Source organism: Cyclopterus lumpus, chromosome 6 (genome assembly GCF_009769545.1).
Source record: "Cyclopterus lumpus isolate fCycLum1 chromosome 6, fCycLum1.pri, whole genome shotgun sequence".
NCBI lineage: Eukaryota > Metazoa > Chordata > Actinopteri > Perciformes > Cyclopteridae > Cyclopterus > Cyclopterus lumpus.
In genome coordinates, this window is record NC_046971.1 from 2,494,639 (window position 1) to 2,517,500 (window position 22,862).

General features: G+C 46.6%; 3 protein-coding genes across 3 annotated transcripts in view; 2 read left to right on the forward strand and 1 right to left on the reverse strand.

Annotated features, from left to right (window-relative positions):
* Nucleotides 1-268: 268 nt before the first annotated feature.
* Nucleotides 269-4,872, forward strand: LOC117732368 (hyaluronidase PH-20-like). Its single transcript, XM_034535274.1, has 4 exons — nucleotides 269-402; nucleotides 2,870-3,831; nucleotides 4,076-4,165; nucleotides 4,260-4,872. Exons 1-4 carry the CDS (start codon nucleotides 300-302, stop codon nucleotides 4,698-4,700), a joined length of 1,596 nt encoding a protein of 531 aa, XP_034391165.1. The 5' UTR covers nucleotides 269-299; the 3' UTR covers nucleotides 4,701-4,872.
* Nucleotides 4,873-7,270: 2,398 nt separating this feature from the next.
* LOC117731937 (hyaluronidase PH-20-like) lies at nucleotides 7,271-12,740 on the forward strand. The gene is made up of 4 exons (XM_034534507.1): nucleotides 7,271-7,385; nucleotides 10,762-11,723; nucleotides 11,987-12,076; nucleotides 12,171-12,740. Exons 2-4 carry the CDS (start codon nucleotides 10,782-10,784, stop codon nucleotides 12,738-12,740), a joined length of 1,602 nt encoding a protein of 533 aa, XP_034390398.1. The 5' UTR covers nucleotides 7,271-7,385; nucleotides 10,762-10,781.
* Nucleotides 12,741-18,821: 6,081 nt separating this feature from the next.
* Nucleotides 18,822-22,862, reverse strand: part of gpr37a (G protein-coupled receptor 37a) — a 7,481-nt gene continuing 3,440 nt past the window's right edge. Inside the window, exon 2 of the mRNA XM_034535118.1 lies at nucleotides 18,822-20,778. Coding sequence (XP_034391009.1) covers nucleotides 19,945-20,778 — 834 coding nt within the window. The 3' untranslated portion in view covers nucleotides 18,822-19,944. The remainder of the gene's footprint in view (nucleotides 20,779-22,862) is intronic.

Genomic DNA, 22,862 nt, shown 5'->3' on the forward strand with positions numbered 1-22,862 from the left:
CCCGCTTATCCGGGGTCAGGTCGCGGTGGCAGCAGGTTCAGCAGGCCGACCCAGGCTTCCCTCTCACCCGCAACACTTTCCAGCTCATTCTGGGGGATCCCGAGGCGTTCCAAGGCCAGCCGGGAGATATAATCCCTCCAGCGTGTCCTCGGTCTTCCCCAGGGCCTCCTACCAGTTGGACGTGCCCGGAAAACCTCTAATGGGAGGCGTCCAGGAGGCATCCTGACTAGATGCCCGAACCACCTCAGCTGACTCCTTTCGACACGAAGGAGCAGCGACTCGACTCCAAGCTCCCCCTGATGTCCGAGCTCCTTAACCTATCTCTAAGGCTGAGCCCGGCCACCCTACGGAGGAAGCTCATTTCGGGCGCTTGTATCCGAGTTGTAACCCAACAAGAATCAAGCAAGTACAATTTCTTCAATAAAGTTAAACTACAAAGTGCTATCAGTAAGAGACATTTAAGTGCTGCCAAAGTGCTACTACGGCGCTACCTTCCCTATTCAAGGTATAGTCGAAAAAGATGTGTTTTTAGTTTGTAGAGACTTCCTGTCCTGATGTCAATGGGGAGCTCGTTCCACCAATGAGGAGCCAGCACAGCAAACAGTCGTGACTTTGTTGAGTGTTTAGCTCGAAGTGACGGAGCTACAAGCCGATTGGCAGAAGCCGAGCGAAGTGAACGAGCTGGGGTGTACGGTTAGACCATGTCCTGGATGTGAGGTTAGACCATGTCCTGGATGCAGACCGGACCCGATCTGTTCGCAGCACGGTACGCAAGTACCAATGTTTTGAAGCGGATGCGGGCGGCCACCGGTAACCAGTGAAGTTCGCGGAGGAGCGGAGGATTGTGGGTAAATTTCGGGAGGTTGAAGACCAGTCGAGCAGCTGCATTCTGGATGAGCTGTAGAGGTCGAATGGCATTAGCAGGTAGACCTGCCAGGAGGGAGTTACAGTAGTCTAGATGTAAGATGACCAGAGCCTGGACTAGAACCTGTGCCGCCTTCTGAGTGAGAAGGGGTCGTATTCTCCTGATGTTATGCAGCATGTACCTACAGGAGCGTGTTGTTGCGGTGATGTCGGCAGTCAGGGAGAGTTGACTGTCGAGCGTCACTCCGAGGTTCCTGGCAGTCGGAGTCAGAGCCAACACTGAGTTGTTGAAGTTAATAGTTAGGTTGTGGGTGGGAGAGCCTTTTCCTGGAAGGAGGAGAAGTTCAGTCTTGTCTGGGTTAATTTTCAGGTGGTGTGCGGACATTAGAGATGGGCAAACGATACCAGAGCTCCGAAGCTTGAGTCAGTCTACTGAACCGCCGTGTGTCGACTCCAAGTGTCGGAGCTTGTATCAAATGACAGCGGTCATGTGTCCGACGACGTCCGAGGCTTCGAACGTCACTGGTGCTTCAAGCGTTTCATTGGTTTGACACGTTGCACAGTTTGAACGTGTCGGTGCCGAATGCTGCGTTGCGAATATAACTCTGCTCCATACTGAGTGTCAATCAACAATGTGGGTTTTGAGAGAGGAGATTGATAGAAAGAATTGCGAGTTATGGCGAGTATTGGAGAAAAACTGCGTTCACTAGTATCTGTTGGCATAAACCTTTAAGGCCTTAATAATATACAAAAAAATTTGATATTGCAAGTGTTCCTCTATAGTCTAGTGGGTAACACATTTTTATGATACACTTTTCCATTCTGAGAGGGGGGGATCAAATCCCATCACTAACACGTTGTTTCATGAGTGACCGGCATCGATAACGGTTATATATAACATCAAATCTGTGAATGAACACGCAGCTTTAATTGACTTTTACTGCAGAAATGTAAGATTGAAACATTGAGGTGTTGTGCTAGTGCTTCGACACGCTATTACACGGCTGCTTTAATTTCAGTCTACCACCAGATGTCGCTGTTCTTCTTCAAAGTGAAGCCCCGAAGCTTCGAATCCTTTTCGGTACAAATAGAAAGAACGCCTCAATGCTTCACAAGGCTTCATCCGCCCATCCCTCGCGGACATCCACTGAGAGATGTCAGTCAGATAGGCAGAGATTCGTGCTGCTACCTGTGTTTGAGATTGGGGAAACAAGAGGATCAAAAAATAGAGAAGAGCTTTTTGGGGTTAGAAAAAGAGAATTTGATTCTGGATTGGTAGAACAGACTTTTGGCTGCAGAAATAGAGGCAGAGAAGGAGGTGAGAAGAGAGTGATAGGCGAGCAGGTCACTGGCGTGTTTGGATTTTCGCCATTTCCTTTCCGAGGCTCGCATAGTGGCTCTCTCGGCGCGCACCGAGTCGGACAGCCACGGAGCCGGAGAGGACTTGAGGACCTTTCGGGTCGTAAGAGGAATCAAGAGAAGAACACAGAGTAGAGTGTCAGTGGCAGAGTTAGGATGCATGAGTGAGAAGGAGTCAGTTGAAGGGAGGGCTGACAGAACAGACAAGGCCAGACAGAATGTTGTGACGGACAGGTGCAGAGTCCGTTGTGGGAGGGTTGTCAGTTCCAAAGAGTGGGAGAGAATACGAGATAAAGAAGTGGTCAGAGACATGAAGTGGAGTTACAGTGAGGTTAGATGTAGAGCAGTTTCTAGTGAAAATATAGTCAAGGTGGTTGCCAGCCTTGTGAGTAGCAGGGGAAGGAGTGAGCGAGAGAGCAAAGGAAGGAAGTAAGAGTAGTAGTCTTTAATAACTAAGGATGGGTCAATGCAGAGAAGCATTTACCCACAGGGATCAATAAAAGATATATTATTATTTCTCTGTCGAGAATCACGACTTGTTTTTCTGACAAACAGAATATTTTTATTTTTAATCGTCTCTTATCTCTGTTTCTTTCGTTGAACTCCTTCCTACCTCCTAACGTCCCGTTTCCTTTTTCCTCACCAGTCAGATTTGCCATCTTCAAAATGAATCGACTCCAGTGGCCGCAGGCCGAGCGTTTGGCCTCCGTCTTCGTGGCCACGTTGGCCCTGCTGAGCTGCGTCCGGGCCATGCCGAGCACGGACCACCCGCTCCGTCGCGGCCAACACTTCCTGTTCATGTGGAACGCCCCGACGGAGCTGTGCGACATCCACTTCGACATGCCGCTCGACCTCTCCCACTTCCACTTGATCAGCAGCACGCTGAAGACGGCGATCAACCAGAGCATCTCCATATTCTACATTGACCGCTTCGGCCTCTTCCCCTACGTGGACGAGGACACCGGAGAGCTGCACGACGAGGGCCTGCCGCAGCTGGTCGACCTGCAGGAGCACCGCGACCTCGCCGAGGACGACATCGAGTTCTACATCACCGGCAACCGGCCGGGCCTCGCCGTGCTCGACTTCGAGGAGTGGCGGCCGCAGTGGGTTCGAAACTGGGGCAGCAAGGACATCTACAGGCAGATTTCCATCGAGACGGTCCAGGAGAACAACCCGTGGATGACGGAGGACGAAGTGGAGGCCCGGGCGCAGGCCTCCTTCGAACGCGGCGCCAGGAGGTACTTCGTCCGCTCCATCCGCATCGGCAAGGCGCTGAGGCCCAACCGCCTCTGGGGCTACTACCTTTACCCCGACTGCTACAACTACGACTACAACCAGGACATGGCGGGCTTCACCGGAGAGTGTCCCCCCATCGAGAAGGACCGGAACGACAATCTGCTGTGGCTCTGGAAGGAGTCCACGGCCCTCTTTCCCTCCATCTACCTGGAGCTGACGCTCAGGGACACCCTGCAGGCCCGGCACTACGTCCGGCATCGCATCCAGGAGGCCATGAGGGTGTCGATCCTCCCCAACAGCTCCTACGCCATCCCCATCTACGCCTATATCCGGCCCGTCTACAAGGACAGCACCGACGACTACATGTCAGAGGTCAGACGCACCTTTTTTAATCGCCTTCTAGACCCAATCTATGATGTGTGTATGTTAGATACCGACCCCTGATTGGCTGGTGGATGTGCAGGTCACAAAGATGCAATGTGGACTCCGGACCTTTTTTGTATAAAGAGCTCAAATCTATGGCAGCAGTATTTACAGTGTTCTTGAGGCCAGCTTTATGAGAGTAGAAACACTTCTTAAGATTGATTGTTGGCTTCTTTTTGTTTACGCTTCTCAGTTTGATCTTGTGAACACCATCGGAGAAGCTGCTGCTCTCGGCGCCGCTGGCATCATTTCCTGGGGAGACATGGCCGTCACCGACTCAGTGGTAGAAACTTACCCTCCCTTATTTTTCTTTTTCCTTCCCCCAACGTAACTCGACCACCCGCTAACCTGACTTCCTCTCTCCTAAAACCCTGCAGGATTCCTGCTTGGACGCCCAAATCCACCTGCAGCAGGTCATGAACCCGTACATCCTGAACGTGTCCACGGCGGCTCGGCTCTGCAGCGAGGCGCTCTGCCAGGGCCGTGGTCGCTGCTTGAGGAAGCGCTGGGACCAAGACGTCTACCTCCACCTCGACCCGCGGCGCTACGACATCGGCCGCGGGCGTCCCGGCGGCCCGCTGACCGTGCTCGGCGGCCTTTCGCAGGACGACGTTGACTACTTCGACCGCAACTTTGACTGCATTTGCTACGACGCGAAGACGTGTCGCTCGGTCCTGATGGACGACTCCACCCCCAAGGCCGTCAACGCCGTCCCCAAGGCCGTCGTCAATGCAACCAATGGAGGTGCTCACAGGCCCCTCCCCCTCCTGCTGGCGACGATATTGCTCAGTCTTAAGTACGTTGTGATGAGGATATAAGTTAATGGCATAAATGTGGTACTTGGGGTTCAGGAGGTGTGGGTTTTAGGCACTTAAAGGACAAGTCCACAGTTTTAACAGCCCACTTTGTTTTATTGCTGACCTTTTTTTAACCCCGTTTATCGGCCTTTCAATTAAAGATGGATTTAGTTTTAATTCACAGAACTTTAGAACAATCCGTGTGCGTGTGTGGTAACCCTCCTCCTGCAGCAGAAACACACTATCAGGACGGTGGAAATGCAGTACAGGCAGACGGCCACTAGAGGGCAGTGCAGCCCGACCACAGAATGAGGAGGAGCAGCATCGGGAGAGGAAACCAGCAGCCGTCACATCATTAAAGTGCTTTTTTAATTCTAAAACACACTCGTTGTATTGCGACCCCTCCTCTAGGCATCAAGGAAAACGCAGAAGACGGAACTTTGTATTAAATTGACCGCAACTTTGAAAAGATTTCCACTCTCTTTGCTCAATTCATTCTGCGTCGGCCTCAAATCATGACTTTTTTTTTTTTTTTAATTATACATTTTGGTTCAGAACAAAGATTGGCTTTATGTCCCAGTTCATAATAAAAGGGATCCTTCGTATGCACGGGATCCATAACTATAATATAATCTATCGGCACATGACTATTGTTTTAAGTCTGTAAATCCGTCCTTTTTAATTCAGCAAAATTCACAATTTAAGAAATAATTTCTGTAATTATGAGCGGGGATGTATGAAGACTACAAAAGCCCACATGGTGCCAAGAGCAACAAAATGGCCGACTAAAGTGTGGCTCAAGAGCTCGTTCTAATTTAGATGTTTAACAGCACTGGGAACTCTGGCTAACTATGGCAATTATTTTATTGAACACGATATGATTAGTTGAACATTTTGAGGAGTTCTTTTTTTATAATCTTCACTTAATCTTCACTTTGGAGTGAAAGTATAAAGTAGGAGTAATAAGAAATACTCCAATATTTTTTTAAAATATGTTTTATAGTCAGGACTATTTGAGTAAATGTACTTATTTACTGTCTGTAATAGACTGAGCTGCATGTTTCTGTCCTGTAGAGGACGCCAGAGCTCACTGAACCACACACACTCCTCACACAGGAAAACACTGCAACTACTACTAGGGATGCACTGGAAATGATTTAAAAACACAACTTATTGAAATACTTAGATGATTTAATATGAATACTGCCACCATAAGTCATTAACTAGTCTGACCGACACCAACCTTCCTCCTGTTTGATGGTGTGTTGAGTCTTCTTTTAAACTTCTAAAGAGACCAGAACTGTGGCTCCAGGCGAGGTGGTAACTCAGACGAGGTGTTTGCACTATATGCCACTCTTGACATATTTTATTGTCACAATAGTCATGTGACAATAAAAAAGTGGACAACTACGAATCCAGCAAATGTTGTTCCATTTGAGTTTGAAGGAGAGCCACATGAGTGTGTGGCAGATACAATGAGATACATCAAGTTGCCACCTGACCTAGACTCCACTCCATTAGTGAACGCAGATGTGACGTACTTTGTGGATGGATCTTGTTATGGGGACTACTTAGGTAATCATGCAGGATTTGCCGTGGTTGAGCAAATAGACAATGACTTTGTGACAGTGAATGCCGAAGATTGTGTTGAACCATGTTCAGCACAGCTAGCCGAATTGAAAGCATTGACTGAGGCGTGCATAATTGCTAAAGGTAGAGTTGCAAAAATGTACACTGACAGCCAGAATGCACTAGGCGTCACACAACTTTTTGGAGCGTTGTGGAAACGGAGAGGTTTCAGAAAAACAGACGGAAGTCCAATACAGCATGAAAAACAAATAATGGATCTGATATCGGCAATGATGGGCCCAGCGAGGCTGGCAATCATTAAATGTCAGGTACACAGGAAGGGCAGTGATGACATTATAAGGGGAATTAACACTGCAGATGAGGCTCTATCAAAGAATCTAGGAGCTGAAACAGTTATCAAGTTTCTGACTAAAGAAGTCGTCCCACGGTTTGGCATACCTTCAGAAATAAGTTCAGACAATGGTTCAGTGTTTGTGCAGAAAGTAGCCAAGGGGATTTTACAACAGTTGAGAATCAAACAAAGGTTGGGTGCAGTATACCATCCACAAAGTCAAGGCTTGGTGGAACGGATTAACGGAACACTAAAGACGAAATTGAATTGGCCCTACAAAGGACCCCCACTTGAGCAGCTGCAGACAGAGCTAAAAGACTATATGAAGCAACTAACTGCCATACATAGATCTATTTATCTCCAGGAAAAGGGAAAGGAACCGAGGCCCGACCAGAAACTCGAGAAACCAGTGGTACGAGGGAACAAGGTGTACATCAAAATCTTCCGACGAAAGTGACACGAGCCAAGACGGGAAGGTCCCTACCGAGTGGTGAGAGCAACGGCAAAAACGGTCCAGGTCGAAGGAAGTACAACGTAGTATCGCTTGAGTCATTGCACAAAGGACAAAACCAAGGACTGTGTGAAAGCAGATGAAAATGACATACAAGGTGAGCCTGGAATATGTGCTAAAACTAACAAACTTCCTTATATGCAGGCTGACGGGAAGCATGGGGAAGGAGAGACTGACGATGGTGGAACCTGTGACGACATCAAAGAGCATGCAGTACAGCGGCCAGATGACGACTCTTCATCCATCTTGGAGAGAAGCCAGAACCCATGAATCAGTTGAGTAAAATGTTTGGAAAACTTTGTTGTACATTCATCCCCAATAACATTGCACCAGACGGGACATTCTCTGTTGCAATGATGAAGATGCAGGGTTTGAGACAGGAATTTAAGGACAATGCTGGCAAGGGGGGGGGGGGGGGGTTATGGGATTGGCTAGACCAAATGTTTGACACAGGCATTAGCGCATTAATAGTTATAATTGTAGCTTTTCTATTGGCATGTTGCATCGTACCCATCCTGAGGAGGCAGTGCCGGAGAAGTATGGACAAACAGATGGGTGTTATGGCAAGCCTCCAACTGGCTCAGATGATGAACATGATGACGATCGAGCAAGGGAAAAAGGCCCAGTTTGCTCAAATGGTGATTGGACTACCGGACCTGTTTCCCATTCCGGACTATCTGAAGGACTCAGATGACATGGAGGAAACAGGCGAACTCCTTAGAGTTCACCAGCAGAAACAATTATGTAACTTGCTATGACAAATGGTTATCTAACAGATGTTTCCTGGAAATGGACTGTGATCCTTGGTTATCTAGTGTGGTTGGGTCACACTAGTATTTGAAAACTAAATTGAAGGGTGACGCTTCATTTCTAACTGTGTTTATAATTTTCTAAGACATTTCCTGGCCAGAACAATATATACACACACACATATATATACACACATATACATTCACACATGTATATACAGTATATATATACATACATACATATACATATATTTACACACAAACATATATACATACTCATATATATATATACACACACACATGCATATACACACATATATTATATTATATTATATTATATTATATTATATATATATATATATATATATTTACACAAATATATATAGATATATATACTGTATACATAACATATATATATACACACATATGAATACAAAAGGAAGCGGCTCACCTGTGCGGGAGGCCGTCTCATCCAGGTGTGCTGCATCAGGGCTAACGAGTCTCATCCAGGTGTGCTGCATCGGGGCTAACGAGTCTCACCCAGGTGTGCTGCATCGGGGATAACGAGTCTCACCCAGGTGTGCTGCATCAAGGATAACGAGTCTCACACTCTGGGGCATGAAAAGAAATCTGCAGACATGTTTCTATTGAAACGGTGAGAAGAAGCGCACGTTGGCGACAGGAGGAAAAGCGGAGGCCCGGGGGTTAGAATCCAGGTCCAAATGCCAAGAGGTACTTTATCCAATCAAGACTCTGAGGCCCGACAGACTCACTCTCACTCTTTTACTCTCTCTCTGATCTACTAAACTAAAAGACTTCAGGACAAATTAAATTACAACCTAAAAATGAAAGGTACCACAAGGTAGCCGGTTCAATCCCCGCTCCCCCCATAGTTGCATGTCGAAGTGCCCTTGAGCAACACACTGAATCCCCAGTTGCTCCCCAGGTGCTTCACTGCTCTTTACATTACATTACATGTCATTTAGCTGATGCTTTTATCCAAAGCGACTTACAATAAGTGCATTAAACCATGAGTCCAAACTCAGAACAAGAATCAAGCAAGTACAATTTCTTCAATAAAGTTAAACTACAAAGTGCTATCAGTAAGAGACATTTAAATGCTACGAAAGTGCTACTATGGCGCTACCTTCCCTATTCAAGGTATAGTCGAAAAAAGATGTGTTTTTAGTTTGCGACGGAAGATGTAGAGACTATCTGCTGTCCTGATGTCAATGGGGAGCTCGTTCCACCAATGAGGAGCCAGCACAGCAAATAGTCGTGACTTTGTTGAGTGTTTAGCTCGAAGTGAAGGAGCTACAAGCTGATTGGCAGAAGCCGAGCGAAGTGAACGGGCTGGGGTGTACGGTTAGACCATGTCCTGGATGTAGACCGGACCCGATCTGTTCGCAGCACGGTACGCAAGTACCAATGTTTTGAAGCGGATGCGGGCGGCCACCGGTAACCAGTGAAGGTCGCGGAGGAGCGGAGTAGTGTGGGTAAATTTCAGGAGGTTGAAGACCAGTCGAGCAGCTGCATTCTGGATGAGCTGTAGAGGTCGAATGGCATTAGCAGGTAGACCTGCCAGGAGGGAGTTGCAGTAGTCTAGCCGTGAGATGACCAGAGTCTGGACCAGAACCTGTGCCGCCTTCTGAGTGAGAAGGGGTCGTATTCTCCTGATGTTGTAGAGCATGTACCTACAGGAGCGTGTTATTGCGGTGATGTCGGCAGTCAGGGAGAGTTGACTGTCGAGCGTCACTCCGAGGTTCCTGGCAGTCAGAGTCGGAACCAGCACTGAGTTGTTGAAGTTAATAGTCAGGTCGTGGGTGGGAGAGCCTTTTCCTGGAAGGAGGAGACGTTCAGTCTTGTCTGGGTTAATTTTCAGGTGCTGTGCGGACATCCACTGAGAGATGTCAGTCAGACAGGCAGAGATTCGTGCTGCTACCTGTGTTTCAGATTGGGGAAACGAGAGGATCAGTTGGGTGTCGTCACCATAGCTGTGGTAGGTGAAGCCATGCGAGCGAATGACAGAGCCGAGAGAGTTGGTGTACAGAGAGAAGAGAAGAAGACCAAGGACTGAGCCCTGAGGGACTCCAGTAGTCAGAGAACAAGGCTCAGAAACAGATCCTCTCCAGGTTACCCGGTAAGTGCAGTCAGTGAGGTAGGATGAGAAGAGTGAGAGTGCGGTGCCTGAGATACCCAGGTCCTGGAGGGAGGACATGAGGATCTGGTGGTTCACTGTGTCAAAGGCAGCGGAAAGGTCTAGAAGGATGAGGACAGAGGAGAGAGAGGCTGCTCTAGCAGTGTGAAGCTGCTCAGAGACAGCAAGGAGGGCAGTCTCTGTTGAGTGGCCTTGAATCCAGACTGGTGGGGGTCTAGAAGGTTGTTACTGTGGAGATAGGAGGAGACTTGGTTAAAGATAGCTCGCTCTAGAGTTTTGGAAAGGAAGGGGAGGAGAGAGACAGGTCTGTAGTTGTTGACTTCAGATGGGTCGAAAGTGAGTTTCTTCAGGAGAGGGTTGATTCCGCCTCCTTCAGAGAGTTAGGGAAACAGCCAGTTGAGAGGGAGGTGTTAATAAGAACACAGAGTAGAGTGTCAGTGGCAGAGTTAGGATGCATGAGTGAGAAGGAGTCAGTTGAAGGGAGGGCTGACGGAACAGACGAGGCCAGACAGGATGTTGCGACGGACAGGTGCAGAGTCCGTTGTGGGAGGGTTGTCAGTTCCAAAGAGTGGGAGAGAGTACGAGATGAAGAAGTGGTCAGAGACATGAAGTGGAGTTACAGTGAGGTTAGATGTAGAGCAGTTTCTAGTGAAAATATAGTCAAGGTGGTTGCCGGCTTTGTGAGTAGGACTCGTTGAACTCCTTCCTACCTCCTAACGTCCCGTTCCCTTTTTGCTCACCAGTCAGATTTGCCGTCTTCAAAATGAATCGACTCCAGTGGCCGCAGGCCGAGCGTTTGGCCTCCGTCTTCGTGGCCACGTTGGCCCTGCTGAGCTGCGTCCGGGCCATGCCGAGCACGGACCACCCGCTCCGTCGCGGCCAACACTTTCAGTTCATGTGGAACGCCCCGACGGAGCTGTGCGACATCCACTTCGACATGCCGCTCGACCTCTCCCACTTCCACTTGATCAGCAGCACGCTGAAGACGGCGATCAACCAGAGCATCTCCATATTCTACATTGACCGCTTCGGCCTCTTCCCCTACGTGGACGAGGACACCGGAGAGCTGCACGACGAGGGCCTGCCGCAGCTGGTCGACCTGCAGGAGCACCGCGACCTCGCCGAGGACGACATCGAGTTCTACATCACCGGCAACCGGCCGGGCCTCGCCGTGCTCGACTTCGAGGAGTGGCGGCCGCAGTGGGTTCGAAACTGGGGCAGCAAGGACATCTACAGGCAGATTTCCATCGAGACGGTCCAGGAGAACAACCCGTGGATGACGGAGGACGAAGTGGAGGCCCGGGCGCAGGCCTCCTTCGAACGCGGCGCCAGGAGGTACTTCGTCCGCTCCATCCGCATCGGCAAGGCGCTGAGGCCCAACCGCCTCTGGGGCTACTACCTTTACCCCGACTGCTACAACTACGACTACAACCAGGACATGGCGGGCTTCACCGGAGAGTGCCCCCCCACCGAGAAGGACCGGAACGACAATCTGCTGTGGCTCTGGAAGGAGTCCACGGCCCTCTTTCCCTCCATCTACCTGGAGCTGACGCTCAGGGACACCCTGCAGGCCCGGCACTACGTCCGGCATCGCATCCAGGAGGCCATGAGGGTGTCGATGCTCCCCAACAGCTCCTACACCATCCCCATCTACGCCTACATCCGGCCGGTCTACAAGGACAGCACCGACGACTACATGTCAGAGGTCAGACGCACCTTTTTTAATCGCCTTCTAGACCCAATCTATGATGTGTGTGTGTGTGTGTGTGTGTGTGTGTGTGCTATACATGTGTATGTTAGATACCGACCCCTGATTGGCTGGTGGATAAAGACGCAAGGCAGACCTTTTTTGTATAAAGAGCTCAAATCTATGGCAGCAGTATTTACAGTGTTCTTGAGGCCAGCTTTATGAGAGTAGAAACACTTCTTAAGATTGATTGTTGGCTTCTTTTTGTTTACGCTTCTCAGTTTGATCTCGTGAACACCATCGGAGAAGCTGCTGCTCTCGGCGCCGCTGGCATCATTTCCTGGGGAGACATGGCCGTCACCGACTCAGTGGTAGAAACTTACCCTCCCTTATTTTTCTTTTTCCTTCCCCCAACGTAACTCGACCACCCGCTAACCTGACTTCCTCTCTCCTAAAACCCTGCAGGATTCCTGCTTGGACGCCCAAATCCACCTGCAGCAGGTCATGAACCCGTACATCCTGAACGTGTCCACGGCGGCTCGGCTCTGCAGCGAGGCGCTCTGCCAGGGCCGTGGTCGCTGCTTGAGGAAGCGCTGGGACCAAGACGTCTACCTCCACCTCGACCCGCGGCGCTACGACATCGGCCGCGGGCGTCCCAGCGGCCCGCTGACCGTGCTCGGCGGCCTTTCGCAGGACGACGTCGACTACTTCGACCGCAACTTTGACTGCATTTGCTACGACGCGAAGACGTGTCGCTCGGACCTGATGTACTACTCGGACCTGATGTACGACTCGGACTTGATGTACGACTCGGACCTGATGTACGACTCGGACTTGATGTACGACTCGGACCTGATGGACGACTCCATCCCAGAGGCCGTCCCCGAGGCCGTCCCCGAGGCCGTCCCCGATGCCGTCCCCGAGGCCTTCCCCGAGGCCGTCGTCAACGCAACCAATGGAGGCGCTCACAGGCCCCTCCCCCTCCTGCTGGCGACGATATTGCTCAGTCTTAAGTACGTTGTGATGAGGATATAAGTTAATGGCACAAATGTGGTACTTGGGGTTCAGGAGGTGTGGGTTTTAGGCACTTAAAGGACAAGTCCACAGTTTTAACAGCCCACTTTGTTTTATTGCTGACCTTTTTTTAACCCCGTTTATCGTGTGTGTGTGTGTGTGTGTGTGTGTGTGTGTGTGTGTGTGTGTGTGTGTGTGTGTGTGTGTGTGTGTGTGTGTGTGTGTGTGTGTGTGTGTGTGTGTGTGTGTGTGTGTGTGTGTGTGTGTGTGTGTGTGTGTGTGTGTGTGTGTGTGTGTGTGTGTGTGTGTGTGTGTGTGTGTGTGTGTGTGTGTGTGTGTGTGTGTGTGTGTGTGTGTGTGTGTGTGTGTGTGTGTGTGTGTGTGTGTGTGTGTGTGTGTGTGTGTGTGTGTGTGTGTGTGTGTGTGTGTGTGTGTGTGTGTGTGTGTGTGTGTGTGTGTGTGTGTGTGTGTGTGTGTGTGTGTGTGTGTGTGTGGTGTGTGTGTGTGTGTGTGTGTGTGTGTGTGTGTGTGTGTGTGTGTGTGTGTGTGTGTGTGTGTGTGTGTGTGTGTGTGTGTGTGTGTGTGTGTGTGTGTGTGTGTGTGTGTGTGTGTGTGTGTGTGTGTGTGTGTGTGTGTGTGTGTGTGTGTGTGTGTGTGTGTGTGTGTGTGTGTGTGTGTGTGTGTGTGTGTGTGTGTGTGTGTGTGTGTGTGTGTGTGTGTGTGTGTGTGTGTGTGTGTGTGTGTGGTCGCAACCCTCCTCCCGCTGCAGCAGAAACACAACATCCGGACGGTGGAAATGCAGTACAGGCAGACGGCCACTAGAGGGCAGTGCAGCCCGACCACAGAATGAGGAGGAGCAGCATCGGGAGAGGAAACCAGCAGCCGTCACATCATTAAAGTGCTTTTTTAATTCTAAAACACACTCGTTGTACTGCGACCCCTCCTCTAGGCATCAAGGAAAACGCAGAAGACGGAACTTTGTATTAAATTGACCGCAACTTTGAAAAGATTTCCACTCTCTTTGCTCAATTCATTCTGAGTCGGCCTCAAATCCGTCCTTTTTAATGCATATACATACTCAATTCACAATTTAAGAAATCATTTCTTTAATTATGAGCGAGGATGTCTAAAGACTACAAAGGCCCACATGGCGCCAAGAGCAACAAAATGGTTCACTAAAGTGTTGCTCAAGAGCTCGTTCTAGTTTCTAGCACTGGGAACTCTGGCTTAGTTGATGCTTTTGAAGAAACCACGAAGTTTCTAAATTTCACTGGTTCGTGTGGATTTTGGCCGACTTAATGTACAATATCCCACATGAATATGTTACCACGCATAATTAATGTTTCCTCTCGAATCTGAAACATTTGGGCCGTGAGTTTCCATCTTAAACTGTATTTAATTATTTGATATACTATTACTTTATATCTTGCTGAGTAGTTGAAACAATTATATTACATCAAAATGTACGAGTTGATTTACATTTTATTTTATTTTTTTATAATCTCTTGCAAAGTAAATATTTGAGTATTTCCCATTTCTCCTACTTTATACTTTATACTTCAACTATAAAATAATGTACTCTTTTAGAGTAAATGTACATAGTTACTGTCTGTACTAGACTGAGCTGCATTTTCCTGTCCTGTAGAGGGCGCCAGAGCTCACTGAACCACACACTCAATGTGTGTATATGTATTGTACATTGTTCATATATACATATTTACACACAAACATATATATATATTTACATAAATATAGATGCACAAAAAAGTATATATATATAAATATTTACATACATATATACACATATGTATATATGTACATACACATATATACATACAATAATATTTATATAAATATATATAATACAATATAGAAATCTAATTATACAGTATATTTATATATACAGTCTCTCTCTCTCTCTCTCTCTCTATATATCTATAGATATATCTATATATCTATATATATATATAGATATATATAAACTGTATATACTTTAAGGTAATTTAATAATACCTCCAAGGAAAATAAAAAAGATATTGTTATTTCTAGAGAATTTATATATCTTAAAAGAATACGTCAGCACGTTGGTAAAAAATAAGCTAATTCCCTTTATTGTCGAGAGTCTCCTCTTTGTACCGTAACCTGAAGCTGGTTAGCCTAGCTTAGCATATGGACAGGAAACCAGGGGTGAAACAGCGATCGCCTGTCTCTGTGCGAAGGTAAAGTAAATAATAATAATCCCAGTGACGTCTCTGGTACACAGAGTTCTTTGTGAAGCGACTCTAACGCGCTCTTTGTTTTCCCGTCGCAGGAATTAACTGAATTCCAGAGCGCACTCATATTTTAATGTCGCAACGCATTCGGCGTCCTCACATCCATATTCAGGGCTCGTCCTCGTCATCAGCCCGGCCCTCCAGAAGAATCCAGAAGAATCCGGCATCTGAGGCGCTGAGCCGAACAGCCGGCCCGTTGTGTTTCATGTCCGAGAACGTTTCTTTGTGCGGTTTGAAAACAGTCAACGTGTGTCGTGGTGGTGGAAGGAGATGTCGTGGTGGTGGACTCTGGCCTTTGGCTTTACGGTGCACCTAAAGGGGCCACAGGTAGCAATACCTAACTTCAGTTAAAGTGCAAAAAGTATTAAAAATATACAAAAGTACCACAAGTTATGGAGAAAGGCCTATTTCAATTTAAAATTAAAATAATAATAATAAAAATATATATATATATGTTTTATAATAACTGGATTATAACTATTGAAGTGTTCATCATTAATGTTGCAGCTGGTAAAGGTGGTGCTCATTTAAATTACTTCCTATATTGCAGGATAGTTTAATCTATACTTATACATCATAATTTAATAGCTTAATCTATTTGAATTAAGCATAACCTATTTTTAATCAATGCGATATGTTTATATTTGGTATTTTTTTAAATAATCAATATAAGGGTGGAGTAAAAAGTATAGTGTAGGTCTCAAATGTACTAATATATAAAGTGGCATAAAATAGAAATAGTCAAGTGAAGTAAGTCGAGTTGTACAAAATTGTACTTTAAAAGGTGTTGAATTACAAATTCAGAGCGCACGTGTTGCCTCCACACAGCTCTCAACATGGCGGCTAAGGTGGCAGCTAGCGAACGTACACACCAGAGCAGCTGAGTGCTCACGAAACCTTTTCCCGGTGGAGCAGTCCCCCTTCCCTGCTCTGGCGGCCTGGTCCAGGCTGGTCCGGCCCGGCCCAGCTGGGCTCAGCCTGGTCCCCCTCCCAGTATAATCTGCTCTGTCAGATGGAAGCTGTCGTCCGGTGGTGGTGGTGAATAAGAGCTTTATTGTCCCGACTCTCCTCCTTTGTTGGGGATTGCAGCAACATTTCTAGGTCACCGGCTGTGACTGAACGCCCCGCTGCCCAGACTGATTCCTCACGGAGGGGAACTCCCCCCTCTCCCCTCGCCCCCCCCGAACTCCACCCCACCCCACCCCCCCCGTTTCACGCTACCGGCCGGTTCCAGCTTCTGTTGCCTGTCGGAGCAGATATGTTAAAACTGTTTTGACACAAAGACTCTTTCATGGTGATAATTAAGGCGGACGGGCTCTCAGATCCTTTTTCCACATTCACATTTCTCCTCATAATTATCCTTAACCTTTGACCCTTGACCTTCTCTTGATTTATTCCCTCAGTAAACATTGTAAACATTAGTTTTTGGTCTCAATCTCTAATTTCAAGTCTTCTTCAATACAGCGTGATGTTCATTTAGTAAATGATGGTCATTTAGAGTAAAACGGACAAAAAAAACAAGGCTTCTTGGAAGGAAGCTCTCTGTGGAAATTATGTTTGTTACTATTTATTTTATTTGTTTTATGATTTCACAAATGCCTTGGTTGCCGTGGCAGTCTGGCTCCCGTCCACCAATCAGGGGGCAGCGATCCCAGCCCGCCCAGGTCGTCCGTCGCATCCCAGAAAGCCGTCCCATGGGAGCATTTGGGAGAAGGTCAGTGAGCCTCAGTGTACCCGCCGCCCCATTGTTTCTGAATGAATGGGGCGGTCTAATTACTGGAGCAGCGACTGGGGGCCGCCAGCCTTCATTTACAAAAGACTCGAACACGCAAGTTTGGTGCCAGAGAACAAATCAAAGCCAAACGGGTGATTAGAGAAGAATGGAGTTCACGTACGAAGAGTCCCCTCCGGATGATTCGAAGAATACAACCAAACAAGAATGTCATGTCATTACCCACGGCTATGAATTCAGATGAAGGTTTATGTGATTTCATATGAAATGATTTCTTTTAAAAAAAACAATAACATAGTCCAAACTCTTGGCTCTGAATCATAGAAGGAATCTTTGGTTTTTCTGAAGCACCTGATTAAAGTAAGATATCGGCGTTCAGCGTGAGTCCATCCGGACCGCGAGACCTTCAAATGTTGGATTTGTCACTCAAACACTCCCCCAAAACTATCATTATGAACATAAACAACCAACATGGCTATGGTTAGCACTCAAAGCTGATTACCGACCCTACCTTTGAAATAAAAAAACAAAAGGTCTTTACACTGAAAACAGGCCTTCGAAGAAGTGAGGACCAGCGAAGGGTTTTAAAATGTTGTAGTCCTCACTATGTAGCAAGAACAAACATACACACACACACACACACACAAAATCGACCTCCTGCTCCCATATTTGGTGATTAGATTCCTTCACATGCACACTTTAATTAAACGTTGTCAACGTGAGTTGTCCCATGTTTTATGATCATTTTAGCATCTTCTGTATTGATTTGCTATCGTCGTGTGGATCAAACTGGCCAATGAAGCGCTCGTAAAGCTCTTGTTTGCTATAAATTGTCGCCCCGAACCCCCTTTAGGGAGCTCAGTTTGTGTACTTCTTCTTTAGGGGGGGGTCCGACTGCACCGGGCTCAGACCAGAGACCATCAGAGACGACTTCTTTCACAATAAAAGAGCCTCGGTGTGCTCGTCTGTGGTTCACTGTGGCGGCCAGCTGAGAGGCGGACTCGAGGACAATGGCGCGGCTGTGTCCTCCCCCGGCTGGGCGGCGTCGACGATGACGAGGGAGATGGCGAGAGGAAGACCAGCTACTTGTGACGCCCAGTGTGACGCAGCAAACAACAACAACAAAAACTTATTTTTATTTTTTAATTTTTTAAACGATAACGTATGATTTTCTTGCGTTGCCTGTGTTGTGCTGAACCCTCCTCAGTGTTGGCCTGCGGAGGGTTCAGTTGTGTTTGTCACTCTGAGTGGACGACGCTGTCGAGCCTGAACGGGACAAACAATGAGGACTCTGTTTATAGTTCTGGACCAACATGTTTCCCTCTATGAATGAATAAAAGATTTGCTATATTGCCAAATTAAATACACATTTTCTTTACCACGACTGGCCCGAAATAAATCCTGTTGAACGGTTCTGCTCTGTTTGAACCAGGAAAACACGACGTTGAACGTTAAAATGTCAACAACAGAGATATCGTTGGGACTGTAAAGGTATTAATAATAACTCTCTGGGTCGGCAGGTGCTCAGCTGCGAGTACTTGTATGAAACCCAAAATCATTAGAAAAGTTACCTCCAAAACTTTGATATTTATTCATATGTAAGAAACGTTATTAACTTATTAAAGTAATTTTATCGTCCCTTACTTGAAGTGAATCATCGGTACAAAAGATGAACTCCCCACGTGAGAAAACATCTGTTTGCAAAAAGTTGACTTTTCATCTTTGGAAAACATATTTGTCTCCAAAGTTTGGCGTTCGTGAATCAGACGGCGCCTTTTCTAGAGATTCAAGGTAAAAAACTAAACATTTTGAAAATTTATATCGACATCATATCAGCAACATTACTACAGTTGTGACGTCTACAGCCGTAGAAAAATGTAAAACATTTATTTTTAAACTCAACACTTCCTGTTTACGACTCAAATAAAAGCCCTTTTGATTCTTTCCGTGGACAGGAGGCTTTTATTCTGAAAAGATTTGCAGGACTTGGAACGGCTTTTAACTGTGAATTGTGATCCTTATTTAAAATCATATATATAATGTCATAAAATAAAACATTGTGGCCGTATAGAAAGACAAAGACTGGCATCGGCATCATTTAGCATTCAGCCTGTTTCACACATTTTATTTAAAATTTGCTTCAAATTTAAAGTGGTTTCGGTTTCTGTTCCTCATCGAGCGTCTCTAAACGCAACGCCACGATTTATTACAACAAATATCTACTTGCTGTCTAAATAAAGTGACACTTTCACATGGCTAAAAACAACAACAACAAACAACAACAGTGACTCGGTCACACGACACACCGAGTAAAGAGCGACAACAGCATCAACGGCCATTTTTCAATATACTCTCTGACTCGCTTACGGGGAGAAAACTAGACACAAAAGAACCAAACTGCAGGTTTTCTTTATGTCCTTTATCTCGAGACGATTTACGGGTTTTAACTGTATTTCAGCGGTCCGTAAAGTCCTTAAAATGTCCTCTAAAAAGAACCAGAGAACGGAGACAGTGATCGATTGCTACATGTAAGCTGGACAATATATCGATATAGATATTATATCGATATCGTGACGTGAGACTAGATGTCGACTTGGATTTTGGACATTGTAATATGAGAGAAGTCTCTTCTTTTCCTGGTTTTAAAGTGATGTCATTTTCTGAAATCAATTAGCTTAGCACTTAGCAACACGTTAACTGAACATGCAAAATTGACTAAAGGAAAGGATATTAATGTTAATATATGGAGGATAATATTTTTGATAAAAAGAAATAATAACAGTGTATTTTGTATTTAAATAGAGCAGCAATTTACAGGACATTTTACAACTGTTTTAAACAAACTAAACTGGAACTGAAAGCTTTTTTCCCCCAAGACATTTTTTAATGAAATTACGGACACCTGAAATATAGCATTACCCAATTTAATGATCTTTTTTTTTCTTTTTCTCCATGTGACCTCACGAGTCTCCTAGCTTCTGTAAAATACAGTCACAATAAACAAAAAGTAATTGAAAATAACTAAACTCATAAATGCTATTAAGCTAAAACCGCCTGAGTGTTCGTTCACATGTGAACTCTGTAAACGGTGAGAAGGACGAACTGAGTCCGCCAGTAAACACGTGTCCAACCGTTAAAAAAACCTCAGCAATCGACAGCCAATCAAACGGCCACGAGAAGCTCCGCCCCCGACGCGGCTGATCTGTGACCTCTTTTGACCTCAACAGTGTGTCCCCGCGCTGGCGTAGGAGGTGGACGCCTCCTGGACGCGGATGGTGCTGAAGGGCGACAGCTCCAGCTCGGTGGCGGCGCACTCGTCGTCTTCGGCGTCGGCATCGGCGCCGGCTGCGCGGCGCGGCGGGCTGCACTCGGCGCAGCAGCAGCAGCAGCAGTCCAGCAGCGCTCTGGTGAACGGCTGGCACAGGCAGAACAGCAGCACCGGCGTCACCGCCGACTTGCAGAAGAGCAGCATCTGGCTGACCAGCTGCAGGATGTCCAGGGTCCTCCGGGGAACGCCGGCCGCCATGTAGGCGCCCACGATGTTGCAGATGTTCTCCGGGATGATGCAGAAGCCGTAGAGGATGGCCAGCGACACCACGGCGCAGTTCATCTGGCTCTCCAGCTGGATCTGCTTCTTGCCGCCGCGGACGCAGGCCCGCTCGGCGTGCCGGATCTTGCGCGCGGTGACCAGCGAGCTGCAGATGGTGAACAGCGTCGGCAGGCAGAAGTAGCAGCCGAAGTACCACCAGAGCCGCGCGCCGTCGTAGGTGAGTCCCAGCACGTACAGCGTGTCCGGGAGCTCGGTGGAGATCCGGACCACGCAGCGCTCGCACGGCGCCGCGCCCGGCGGCTCGCCGTCCTCGGTGACCAGCTGGCGGATCAGCAGCTCGGGCAGCGCCAGCAGCAGAGCGCCCACCCAGATGACGGCGAGCTTGGCCGCGGTCGACGCCCAGTTCTCGATCATCTCGTAGTAGAGCTGCACGTTGGTGGCGGCGCGGAAGCGGTCGATGCACAGGGCGCAAAGCGTGAAGGTCGTGACCCCGAGCGACGCCACCTGGGGGGGGGGGGGGGGGGGGTCAACAGCAACAATACATATGATTACTGTGCAACAATTACAACTTCCAATGGCGAATAATTTCACAAAAAACAAAAAGTCATAATTTTGAGAAAAAGGTAAAATATTAACAGATTAAAAAATTACATTTAATATAATAATAGTCATTTATATTAGATAGTCATTACGATAATGAGTTTTTTTTATCAATATAAAAAAATATCAAAATAAAATGTTTCCCCTCACACTTATTGTATTTATTATTTAACCTGATATTTCCTGGTTTCAATTGTCAATTGTGAACAGAATGACATTAACGAGTTATATAAACTAGTAATAATAATGTCTCTGAAGACAACAACAACAACAACAACAACAGTCTGTGGGCTTGTGGAAAATGTTGTTCACTAAAGACAGCTAGAAACAAAAGTGTGTGTGTGTGTGTGTGCGTGTGTGTGTGTGTGCGTGTGTGTGTGTTGGGGGTGTTTTTAGATTTAATCCTCCTGCTCTTTGTGTGTGATTACACAACAAAAACTGATCTCAGATCAATTTAACTGTTGAAATTAATGAATAAACTAACGGCCACATTTACCATCAGAATATACCCCAAATATCAGATTTCACCTCTGGCTGGTTTCATGTTGAAATACTTTTTAATATTTTTATTTGGAATTAAATAAAATGAGTCTACTGTAAAAAGAAAGAAAATATATCTATATATTTTTATTTTTTAAATGAGGGAAATGATAAAAGAATGAAAAGAGAAGAAGTAGAAAGCAGAAGATGACAGTCAACATGAATGATGTCATGTAGGTCAACATCTCCAACAAAGAGCCTAAGAAGATAATCCATAAACACGACCTTTTGTCTCCAGACGATTAAACATGTCGCTCACTGCGACCTGGACCCAAAAAATAAATGTATGATGGATATACATTCATATTGTTGTTGTTGTTGTTGTTGTTGTCTCAGGACAACATGAAACACGACCGGCGCTCGCTGACGTGAAGGAACAATTAAAACTTGAACAACTGAAACACGTTAGACGGCGACTTGTTTTGTTTCCTGTTCGCAACCCCGAGCATCCCCTGAATTATGGTCTGTTTGACTCTAAATGACCATAATTTACTAAATGAACATCACGCTGTATTGAAGAAGACTTGAAACTAGAGATTGAGACCAAAAACTAATGTTTACAATGTTTACTGAGGGAATACATCAAGAGAAGTAGAGTCATTTATATAGACTTCTATACAACCAGAGGAGTCGCCCCCTGGTGGTCAGGAGAGAGAATGCAGCTTTAACACATGAAGCATAGACTTCTATACAACCAGAGGAGTCGCCCCCTGGTGGTCAGGAGAGAGAATGCAGCTTTAACACATGAAGCATAGACTTCTATACAACCAGAGGAGTCGCCCCCTGTTGGTCAGTAGAGAGAATGCAGCTTTAACACATGAAGCATAGACTTCTATACAACCAGAGGAGTCGCCCCCTGGTGGTCAGGAGAGAGAATGCAGCTTTAACACATGAAGCATAGACTTCTATACAACCAGAGGAGTCGCCCCCTGGTGGTCAGGAGAGAGAATGCAGCTTTAGCACATGAAGCATAGACTTCTATACAACCAGAGGAGTCGCCCCCTGGTGGTCAGGAGAGAGAATGCAGCTTTAACACATGAAGCATATACTTCTATACAACCAGAGGAGTCGCCCCCTGGTGGTCAGGAGAGAGAATGCAGCTTTAACACATGAAGCATAGACTTCTATACAACCAGAGGAGTTCTGAGTATCTGAGTTTATTCGCTCCATAACGGTCGATGGAAATGCTGCAAAGTCTCGTTTTCCTTTCTGTTATTTTGGGACATTTCCAAAAGTTAGCTTTTAAATTCGCTTGACATTTAGATGAAAACACGACAATCAACATTCTAACCCTAATTATTAAATTGAACACAGAGTCTTTACATTACATTTAGCTGACGCTTTTATTACATTCATACGAACAATGCAGGGTTAAATGTGTTGCTCAAGGACACATCGACTAGGGCGGGGATTGAACCGCAAACCCCCTGATTGAAAGACGGACCTGC

Excerpts from the sequence above, each read along its gene's own strand:
- LOC117732368 (XM_034535274.1), top strand. The coding sequence starts at position 300 with ATGTCCGAGCTCCTTAACCTATCTCTAAGGCTGAGCCCGGCCACCCTA. Across the intron at positions 403-2,869 it reads TGTAACCCAACAAGAATCAA|TCAGATTTGCCATCTTCAAA; the intron begins GCAAGTACAATT and ends TTTCCTCACCAG. Across the intron at positions 4,166-4,259 it reads TGGCCGTCACCGACTCAGTG|GATTCCTGCTTGGACGCCCA; the intron begins GTAGAAACTTAC and ends AAAACCCTGCAG.
- LOC117731937 (XM_034534507.1), top strand. The coding sequence starts at position 10,782 with ATGAATCGACTCCAGTGGCCGCAGGCCGAGCGTTTGGCCTCCGTCTTC. Across the intron at positions 11,724-11,986 it reads CCGACGACTACATGTCAGAG|TTTGATCTCGTGAACACCAT; the intron begins GTCAGACGCACC and ends TACGCTTCTCAG. Across the intron at positions 12,077-12,170 it reads TGGCCGTCACCGACTCAGTG|GATTCCTGCTTGGACGCCCA; the intron begins GTAGAAACTTAC and ends AAAACCCTGCAG.